This window comes from Alligator sinensis, unplaced genomic scaffold, assembly GCF_000455745.1.
Source record: "Alligator sinensis unplaced genomic scaffold, ASM45574v1 scaffold984_1, whole genome shotgun sequence".
Lineage (NCBI taxonomy): Eukaryota > Metazoa > Chordata > Crocodylia > Alligatoridae > Alligator > Alligator sinensis.
In genome coordinates this window covers 181,815-192,908 of record NW_005842204.1, presented here as the reverse complement: position 1 = coordinate 192,908, position 11,094 = coordinate 181,815, and the positions used below count along the sequence as shown (strand labels likewise).

The following is an 11,094-nucleotide window of genomic DNA, read 5'->3' as shown; positions in this document are numbered from 1 at the left end:
CGGGCCGCAGCGCGGGGCCCGTCTGCCGCCATCATGCTGGCGCTGCTGTCGCGGTTGCTGGACTGGTTCCGCTCGCTCTTCTGGAAGGAGGAGATGGAGCTGACGCTGGTGGGGCTGCAGTACTCGGGCAAGACCACCTTCGTCAACGTCATCGCGGTGAGCGCGGCCCCCCTCCCCCCCGCGCCCCGAGTCGCGCTGGGAGCTTTGTTCCGCCGGGTCTTCAACCTCCCGGGGTGCAGGGTGCTTTCTCGGGGCGGGGGGCTGCCCCCTCCCCCCGGGGCGGTGTCCTCCTGCGGGGGCTTGCCTCCGAGAAACACGTGCGTGTCCACACTTGAACGGCCCACGGAGACTCTGCCGCGCGCGTGTGTGTGTGTGTGTGTGATGAACACTAAAGCACTGAAAGCCACACAGTTTAGGAACCAAAGGATGCACAATCCCGGTAAAGAAGCGTCTGCGGGGATCTATCCCTTGACCTGGGGAAGTTGAAGTGCGTGTCTGTGTGACCTGCGGGGCCGAGACAACTGTTGAGCCGATGTAGTTTCGATGCATGTCGGAGCTTATGTGTTTGCAGGGTAGTGGTTTATGAAGGAGTTCAACTGTGCTCAGATGGGAGTTCATCTTTCTATTTAAGTGTTTTGTCTCTAAATAAAGTCACTGTTTGAGTCATTGGTAAGCAGAGTTTTTACTAGTTTTCATTTTAGAGTTTTGGTTTGTTTTATATATATATATATATATATATATATATATATATAAAAAGTGAAGAACTTGGCTTTGTAATGTAAACAATGTTTCAATTACTAGCCAACAGGAAATACTGGAAGTCTTAAGAAGCCAGATTTAGTGAAGCTGCATCTGGAGGCTGAAAGCCAAACTACTCCACGATGTGGAAACTATGGCCCACAACAGTGTTCCTGTGTGGACTCATTTACTCACGGAAAATTTTCATTACATTCAGTACCTAATCAAAGAGACCGTGACTAACCTGGAACATTCACAGCAAAGCAGAAGCTCTATTTGGGTTTTTTCTGCCTCACATGCCAGCTGATTAAGAGTTAAATAGTATCTAAAAAAACCTGAGCACTTAAAAGTCTGTAGTTATGTCCAGTTACAAAGAGGTCAAGTGCCAGTTTACACTGGGGGGGGGGAAATCAATAATCGGGCAAAAACAGCTCTGATCAGTTTAGGACACGTCTCATGCTTGGTGTGCTTTCCATTTTGAGTGCAATTAGCAGTCAGATCAGAAGCCCATGAACAACTTGCACTGATCATTTTACCTGATTAAAGTTCAATACATGTAGTTACAGGAATCAGATTAGTGCAAGAAGCTCGAGTTAATTAAGGACTTTATGCCCTGCACACACTGCAAAGAACTGTCAAGGCTCTGGCTCCTATCTGGTCTTAGAGAGCACAAAGTGTGTCCCTGAAAACCAAACAAACCTTTTAACGTAGATGCAGGGCATGGGTTGCATACTTACAAAAAGGAATCACATATGGTTTTTTGTATATTTTACCCAGATACTTATTCCTAGCATCAGAATTGCTCAGGTCTATTCAAACAAGGCAACCACTACCTCCATTCAACCTACAGTTGACTCGTGTTCAGTTTGTCCATGAGGACCAAACATCAGGTCAAATAAAGGCAAAGCATCCAAAGTATTATTTTAAATGGCTTTTAAGCCACTACTGGGCAACATTAGGCACGAGTAGCTCTGCCACAGAGATGTTGCATACCAGTTTAACAAAAGCCACCTAGGAACAGTTTTATTAGCACATTTAATAGTAGTTATCCCCTCCTAGTCCTACATGAAGGGGGAAAGGTTTAATTATCTTACCAAGAAATCATCAGATAGGAAGCAGGCTAGATTCTGTCCTGTGGAGAAGTTATTTTTCAAAAAAGTATTATTTCTGCCACTTGATGTAGTTGCATACTCCTTCACCTTCCCTGAAGATAAAATTGAGTATTTTGGTCTCATTCTCCTTATTACAACAAACCCTGGCTTCTCATGTTCACTGCAACTACAGAACCTTTGCTGTTATTGTGTACTATTAAAGAGAGGAGAGAGAAAGGGGCAGATCCAGACTAATAACCATGGCAGGGAGGACAAACCCTGGTAGGCTGAACTCTTCTTCCTATCAAGAACATACAGAGGTCTCACGTTAAGAACCCTTTTCAGTGCCAGTTCCTAACCACCTGCAGATATAGCATGCTCGGTCTCAGGAGAGCACAGATTTGGTGTAGGTTACCTCCACTCATTTAAAACATTCCACTTGTGGGAAGCAAAACTGAAGAGGTGCTTCACTATAAGCTTTCCTTAACAGGTTTTTCTCACACATCTGCTTAGCTTAACAAACACAGAGGAAGTGTTACTCAACAAGACTAGCTTCATTACACATCACATGATGCCCAGCCAGAGCAGTCATTCTTGATTAGGCAACGCAACTGTCAGAACAGGAGTCAGTTATGAGCAATATTTCATTACAAAGCCAAGTTCTTCACTTTTTATATATATATATATATATATATATATATATATATATATATATATATATATATATATATATATATATATATATATATATATATATATATATATATATATATATATATATATATATATATATATATATATATATATATATATATATATATATATATATATATATATATATATATATATATATATATATATATATATATATATATATATATATATATATATATATATATATATATATATATATATATATATATATATATATATATATATATATATATATATATATATATATATATATATATATATATATATATATATATATATATATATATATATATATATATATATATATATATATATATATATATATATATATATATATATATATATATATATATATATATATATATATATATATATATATATATATATATATAAATATAAAAAGTGAAGAACTTGGCTTTGTAATGAAATATTGCTCATAACTGACTCCTGTTCTGACAGTTGCGTTGCCTAATCAAGAATGACTGCTCTGGCTGGGCATCATGTGATGTGTAATGAAGCTAGTCTTGTTGAGTAACACTTCCTCTGTGTTTGTTAAGCTAAGCAGATGTGTGAGAAAAACCTGTTAAGGAAAGCTTATAGTGAAGCACCTCTTCAGTTTTGCTTCCCACAAGTGGAATGTTTTAAATGAGTGGAGGTAACCTACACCAAATCTGTGCTCTCCTGAGACCGAGCATGCTATATCTGCAGGTGGTTAGGAACTGGCACTGAAAAGGGTTCTTAACGTGAGACCTCTGTATGTTCTTGATAGGAAGAAGAGTTCAGCCTACCAGGGTTTGTCCTCCCTGCCATGGTTATTAGTCTGGATCTGCCCCTTTCTCTCTCCTCTCTTTAATAGTACACAATAACAGCAAAGGTTCTGTAGTTGCAGTGAACATGAGAAGCCAGGGTTTGTTGTAATAAGGAGAATGAGACCAAAATACTCAATTTTATCTTCAGGGAAGGTGAAGGAGTATGCAACTACATCAAGTGGCAGAAATAATACTTTTTTGAAAAATAACTTCTCCACAGGACAGAATCTAGCCTGCTTCCTATCTGATGATTTCTTGGTAAGATAATTAAACCTTTCCCCCTTCATGTAGGACTAGGAGGGGATAACTACTATTAAATGTGCTAATAAAACTGTTCCTAGGTGGCTTTTGTTAAACTGGTATGCAACATCTCTGTGGCAGAGCTACTCGTGCCTAATGTTGCCCAGTAGTGGCTTAAAAGCCATTTAAAATAATACTTTGGATGCTTTGCCTTTATTTGACCTGATGTTTGGTCCTCATGGACAAACTGAACACGAGTCAACTGTAGGTTGAATGGAGGTAGTGGTTGCCTTGTTTGAATAGACCTGAGCAATTCTGATGCTAGGAATAAGTATCTGGGTAAAATATACAAAAAACCATATGTGATTCCTTTTTGTAAGTATGCAACCCATGCCCTGCATCTACGTTAAAAGGTTTGTTTGGTTTTCAGGGACACACTTTGTGCTCTCTAAGACCAGATAGGAGCCAGAGCCTTGACAGTTCTTTGCAGTGTGTGCAGGGCATAAAGTCCTTAATTAACTCGAGCTTCTTGCACTAATCTGATTCCTGTAACTACATGTATTGAACTTTAATCAGGTAAAATGATCAGTGCAAGTTGTTCATGGGCTTCTGATCTGACTGCTAATTGCACTCAAAATGGAAAGCACACCAAGCATGAGACGTGTCCTAAACTGATCAGAGCTGTTTTTGCCCGATTATTGATTTCCCCCCCCCCAGTGTAAACTGGCACTTGACCTCTTTGTAACTGGACATAACTACAGACTTTTAAGTGCTCAGGTTTTTTTAGATACTATTTAACTCTTAATCAGCTGGCATGTGAGGCAGAAAAAACCCAAATAGAGCTTCTGCTTTGCTGTGAATGTTCCAGGTTAGTCACGGTCTCTTTGATTAGGTACTGAATGTAATGAAAATTTTCCGTGAGTAAATGAGTCCACACAGGAACACTGTTGTGGGCCATAGTTTCCACATCGTGGAGTAGTTTGGCTTTCAGCCTCCAGATGCAGCTTCACTAAATCTGGCTTCTTAAGACTTCCAGTATTTCCTGTTGGCTAGTAATTGAAACATTGTTTACAATGTCTTTATCTCTTCTACAGTGCCTTTAATATCTCTAGCTGACTGCATCTCTGCTGCTTCTGAACAGGCTGTCCTAAAGCTGCAAGTCGTATTCCCCTCTTGAATTGGGTACAGCAGCCGTACTCCTTTTAGTCATGGACTAGTTCAAGTGAAAGAACAGATTCTTGTTGCACAAAGCCTGAAATCTAGAACCATCCTGTGTAAATATAGGTTTTCATTGAACCTCTACTCTGAAAACATTCTTCATGGATCATACTGTACTGATAATTGTGGAAAATGGGTGTGGGGGAGGAAGAATCCTGTTTGTCCCTTACTTGATGCTAACAGTTTGGATCAGATATCAGGCACATGCTAAGTGTTATGCTCCTCACTTGACAGTAACTAACTCTTAATGAAAGCATGTACTAGAAGCTGCTAGGATTTTGTTGTCCTTTCAACATACCTTTTTTTCCTAAGTTGAGCTCTTAGGGTGCCTGTAAAAGTGCCCAGAGGCTGCTCTAACATACTGTAATTAATAGAGTCTGCTGGAGGATGCTAATTAACACACTTCAGCCAGCCTCTGCATCTCATGCATCAGCATCCCCTGCTTCAAAATCAGCGTCCCCGTGGTGGGGGTGCTTTAACTAAAGCTTGTTCAAAGCTTTTACACATGCCCCGCAGAGCATGTTTAAAAATGCCCTTGGATGTTGAGGTGGTTACAAATTGGGGTCTCTCATCTAGGCTGTTTTTTTTTGTTTTGTTTTGTTTTGTTTTTTTTTGGCTGTCAGCATTTAAAAGAAACCAACCGATACCAGCTTCATGCCTGATGCTACTGTGTTTTGGCTGTAAACTTTAAGGAGAAGTTTTTAAACTAAAAGAAAACACAAAAAACGGAGTCAACAGTTCTTATAAAATGTCAAGTGTTAGTTGATTTCTGAAATTAAAGAATAGGGCATTGGTGTCTGGGCATGTTTCAAGTAGCTGAAGAAAAAATCTGGATTTATTTGAGATTCTCAGCCTTTGGTTATCATGGGCGTCCTTGGTATCCAAGACTAGATTTTGTCTAGTTCATGGAAAGATTAGCTGGCCAAGTGCATCAAAGAAGGGCATTTTAGAAGGGAGGTGCCCAAGTTGTCTGTCAACTAATGTTTGTATACTGACTCCTCAAAGAACATTGAGAAAAATACCCTTTAAGCTAGTGCAACTCTCATGTTGTTGGTAGATCAAGATGGGTCTGGGGGAAAACAGCGCATGTACCTCTTTCGTTCCTTTTCAAGGGTACTGTGTATGCTTCCCAGAATCATGGCTTTGCAGCAGCCCTGCTCATAGCATGTGAAAATATTCTGTTAGATTTCTGATACGTGTAAAATAATTTTCATACAGGCCCTTTATATACATGAGTATAATTGGTGTTGGTTTTGTACACTAGTACACATCTTTAAAGGGGCTTTTCTGCCTGGTCTAGATGAAATGTTTTGGGTTAGGCCACTATTACATTGCTTGAGGCAAATCATTGACTACTCTGCCAATAGTTGGTGAGGGAGGAGGTGGAAGTAGACATGACATCCACTGGTAGTTTTACCTCCCCTTCCTTTCCCCCCCCCCCCCCCCCCCCTTTTTGGCTGACTGGCTTTAAAGAATAATTTTGCCCTGGATTGGGCAAAATTACCATGGGCTTAGGGATTTGTTTACTGTTTTGACTTTGGTATAAATCTTCCAGGTCCTGTACCAGATGGGACTTCTAACTTCTGAATTGCTTTAAGCCAGCACAGTAGGCAATGAAACAGGGAAGCCACTGGGCTACGCTAGTGTTTACCAGTAATGGGGCATGTCTACATGAGATGCTTAATGCCCATTGGACTAATTCTATGCATTAGTATGGCTGGCAAAAACTGCTAATGCATGGTAGATTAGTCCAATGGGCATTAAACATCAAAAAAGCATTAGATTGTGCTAGTACTCAGTAGTACCAATTTATGGAGCACTAAGTTGATACATGTACTAAACTTCATGCACCATAGTTATGGCAGATTAATGAATGCACCCCCTGATTAGTCTGAAAAATGGTAAACTATTGCCCCAGCTGAGAGAGATAGGAGCAATGAGTACATCAAAAGGAAGCTTGAATGGTAGATGTCTCAAAATGGCATTGAAAGGGCTTTATGTAAATCTAATAGTTCCGACTTCTAAAATTATTTATTGCAGAATAGTTCAGTTTTAGGCTCTGTCACTGGAGGCAGCAGGCTTCTCTTTGTAAAGTGTGAGGAAACTATAAGAAATTGTAGGTGTCTGGGGAAAACAGTAATAGCTTTGATTTTTTAGGAGAATGCCATTCAAGCAGTAGACAGGGTGGACCCACAAGCATGTTGCATAAAATCTGTTTAAATTTTATTAAATCATCCCACTTTTTTGAGTCATACCACCTTTATATCCATCTAGAAGATGACATGAGCCAGTTTGGCTGAATAGTAGATAAGAATCTTGCTTGGGCAGTAACAAACAGTTGATGGAGCAATTTTTCCTATAAACACTAATGAATCATTCATAAGTAGCTCTGTGAAACAAGTGTTTGTCTGCCTTGTGCTTTAAGGAGCTGATCTACAGCTGTGTAGATGTTATTGAACCCAAGATCTTATCTATGCCCTGTTCCTCCTTTAAACAGTATAAATCACTGGATTAAAAGCTACTCCATCTTTACTGCCATGTGTACTGGAACTCCTAGGGTAGAGGAACATACTTTCTTGTTTTCAACGGCCAGTGAAACTGCTTTCATAGGCAATTGATAGATTGGCAAAGGATTGTCAAATGGCTTATCTTGGCATTGATCTCCCCCTAATTGCTGCCTTTCTGGATCTGAACAGTGCAGTAATTTGTCAATTCAAACCAAGCTGTTCGCCTAGCCTAAAAGCAAGCACATGCCTAACCAAAAACTTGAAACAGTGGTCGTGTGCAGCAATGAATAGCTGATACCTGTTAGGCATCCAGGACTATGTTTACATGTATTTCAGCTGCTACTGCAAACGTAATGACCTGTGGAAGCTCATGGTGAAAGTGTCACCACTGCCACTGGAGTTCTGATTGAATAAAAGTCAGGTATTTTTGCTTTTAAAATTGCAGACAAATGCTGCTGTACTTGTCCAAGTTGGAAACAGCTGCATCTTGTACACTTCCCTAACTGCTGACTCCCACAAAGACAATGGAAACACATTGTTGAGACATGGAGGGAGCAGGAATTCTAGTGCTTACTAACTCCAAGATGACATACTTCAGTCTTGCATTAAACTCTAAAGCCATTTGTACCCCAACACAACTGTGAACATTTTGCAACCCATAGCATGCTTGCATTTTTGGCTGCAAGTCTAGCCTGCAGAAAGGTAGGCAGATGCATGTGACCCAAAACTGGAGAAGATGGGGAAAAAAGTGTGGAAACCAAGTTGCTTTCCACAACTTCCATAGTACAACTGGACAAGAGTGTAGGTTGAGGTGTAACTTGTGTTGTAAATACAGGTTAAAAAAGTGTTTGTCAGAGGATCTCATAACTTATGAACATTAAGCTGGCATACATATGCCTTAACAGTTCTTTCTTGAATAGCATGAGGGATCTATGAGATGAGAAGATTACAAATTCCTATAAATATTGGTAATGTCATCACTACAGTATTCAACTACCAATACTTAGATTGGGTTGTTTTTTAGTTTTGTCTGCTGTTTAAGGCATAATAGCTCCCTCTCACTGCAAAGCATGACTGTGTATGCTAATGCTTGCCGACAAAGAGACAATATGCAAAAAGGCTTGTATTCATGCTCTTTGTAAATACTACCAATACATTTGTATCCCTCCTTTGGGGATCCAAAGGTTTCTTCCCAGAGTTCATTTTACTGTTAGCATGCATTTTTCAAGTAGCTTGCTTAAACAAGATACGTAGCTTGGAAGTCCAGGCTTGCAAACCTTGCTTTATGTATGCTTGCTTGCTTTTTTTTTTTTTTCTCCTCCCCTTTCCTTGTGTAGGTTTTCTTGGTGGTTTTTTCCTTATGTTTTCTTGGATAGAAAGGGACATATCATTTTGGCCAATAGGGAAGTCTAGCCAGAATTTGAAAGAGTTTCTTTCAGTGACTTAAGTACAAGCTTAGCTTAGCAGTAGGGGTTTTTAACCCTTGTGTTTATTTGGAGAAAGCTGGTGGCCTTCTCAGTCTGACTAAATAAGGCTGATCATTAAGGAGGCCTGAATAAAGTAAAAGATGAATGCTACACTGGATAAATATGAGCACTGAAAAGCAATTCTGCTTCTAGTTCTGGCAGCAGACTGCTTTCTGTCATGGGTGACATAGCACTTACCAAGCTGTGCTCTATTTTACAATAGTCAAACTCCTGCCTTGAATTGTGAATCATAAGCTGGGTGTGGGACACACCTGTAGTACCTTGCTCATTTAGGAAGCAGATGTCACAACTAAACTGTTTCATCATACTGGAACAGTGATATCTTCAGAATTAAATCATTGCATCTCAGACCACAGAAGCAGCATCAGAGTGGGAGGCTTGATTCACCCCATCCAAGAAGGGGTGGATAAAGGGTTTTATGCAGCATAGATGCCTTAAGTTGGACTTGGATGGAATTTAGGACTACAGTTCTGGGTTTTACCCACTAGTAATTCCTGTTGGAAAATAATTTGGCATTCTAGGGCTCTGGTAGGTATGGTCCCAGAAACTACTAGTTGGCCTCTGTGCAAGGTGCACTGGTGGCTGTCACTTAAGCCTCACTTTCAGCAGCTGCATTAAAAAGGTTTCAAGGCCTTGGTGGTTATTCTGAAAAATCCCCGTCTGTGGGCACCCCTCCATCTCCTGAGGAGCCACCCAAAACCAGCAAGCAAGTAGCTGTGCTCTATTTTGTTCAGGGGCATCTTGCACTGTCACATGAAGAATCTAGAATCCTGTTCATAGGGTTTCTTACCTGGTCTGTGGGCCAGGTGGCCCATAGCTAGTTGCTGAGGATGACCAGTCACTCTTTGGAATGGGACCTTGGAGGCTATTGTCTTAATTCACAAGAAACAAAACATAAATACTCCCACTCTCTCTCTCTCTCCCCCCCCTCCCTCCCCCAAATGCTAAAAAGTGGTGTTGAAGGTGGCGAAATGAGCCAGAAAGTGAGTGGTGCTGAACACTTCTAGTTTGCATAAAGCCTTGGGCAGGCTATGAAATGCTTCCTGGATTCCTGCACTGCTTTGTGTAGCAGTTCTTGTTGGACAAGACCTGAGCATAAGGCTGCTGAGCTGAATCAGTACAGGAACTATCCATCTTGTTGAGTTAAATGTGGGTGCTTAGTACCTCTGAGAATTAGGACTTGCATGCTTTTTTTTTTTTTAATCCAGGACCATATGTTGGAGACCTGGATTTGAGCCTAAATTTTGAATTGTGGCCTCTTGGCAGGGTTTTGCTTACTCCTAACAGAGTCTTAGGTCTTAAGTCATGCTGTAATGACCCAAGAGCCTGATCTTCAGCAAGGGTTTAAGTCTTGATCGCCTGCTGTGTGTGCAGACATGTGAATGAACAGGGTACAGAGTTGGCTCACCGTATTAAACACAGAAGTCTCCTAAGGTGCAGCCCTGTATTCTGCTTTACTTGAAATATTTAAGGTCTAAATACAGACTTTCCAAGGCTACTAGTATATATTGTAGAAAACTTCGTGTTACAGCTTGTAACAGTGCAACCTGGATCCCATCTGCAGTATAAACATGAGTTACTCTTCTCCAGTGTGTGGCTTGAGATTTTTTTAAATTATTTTTTTTTGCTCCATTTGCCCTTTATATTGCTGTCTACTTGCATGGATGATGTGCATCCTAAACTGGATAGACCGCAGCATATGTAACACTGGGTGCTTCGCATAAGTGTAGATCAAGCATTAGGAAAACTTTTGGGCCTGCTTGGCAATCCAGCATTCATTTAGCTGGTTTCTATAGTAACACTCCTAAGCATGTCTAGACTGAACTGTTCCTTGGGGCTTCACAGTACCTCTGGAATAACTGTCAATATGGAGAGCTGCTCGGGAATAGCCTTTGCACTCAATCTGCATCGTACCTTACTCAGGCCATCAGTTGGGTGTGGGAAGTGCGTGGCCTGTTTGAAGGTTAGTTAGTTAGGTAGCTCTGTAGTGCTGCTTAAATGATCTGACTCTACATAAATGCTTATCAGGGAACTTAAATATTTCTCCCTTATTTATTATGAGCTTCGGGGGCCAATTCTAAATTTCCTAAAATGTGCACAGGTGACTTCATAATGGGAGGGTGCAGGAACTGGACTCTGCCAGTTGGGCTTGAGGGGCTTGAGTGTCTTTTTTTTTTTTTTTTCTCTAAACTTGAAATTTTGAAGGTCTGTGCATGCGGTATATTGTTCTAAGCCTCATCCTAACTGCCTGTCAGGTGAGGCTGAATCCATCTCTTACACATGCTCTCGC

The 11,094-nt window shown here is 40.5% G+C and overlaps 1 protein-coding gene across 2 annotated transcripts in view; it reads left to right on the top strand.

Annotated features, from left to right (window-relative positions):
• The first annotated feature begins 6 nt into the window (after window positions 1-6).
• Window positions 7-11,094, top strand: part of ARL8B (ADP ribosylation factor like GTPase 8B) — a 27,007-nt gene continuing 15,919 nt past the window's right edge. Inside the window, exon 1 of one of the 2 annotated variants that reach the window (XR_003094776.1) lies at window positions 7-156. Coding sequence is in view for 1 of the 2 variants with exons in the window: in XM_006026688.3 (XP_006026750.1) it covers window positions 34-156 (123 nt within the window). In the remaining variant the exon portion in view is untranslated. The remainder of the gene's footprint in view (window positions 157-11,094) is intronic. The other variant, XM_006026688.3, reaches the window with a different exon arrangement.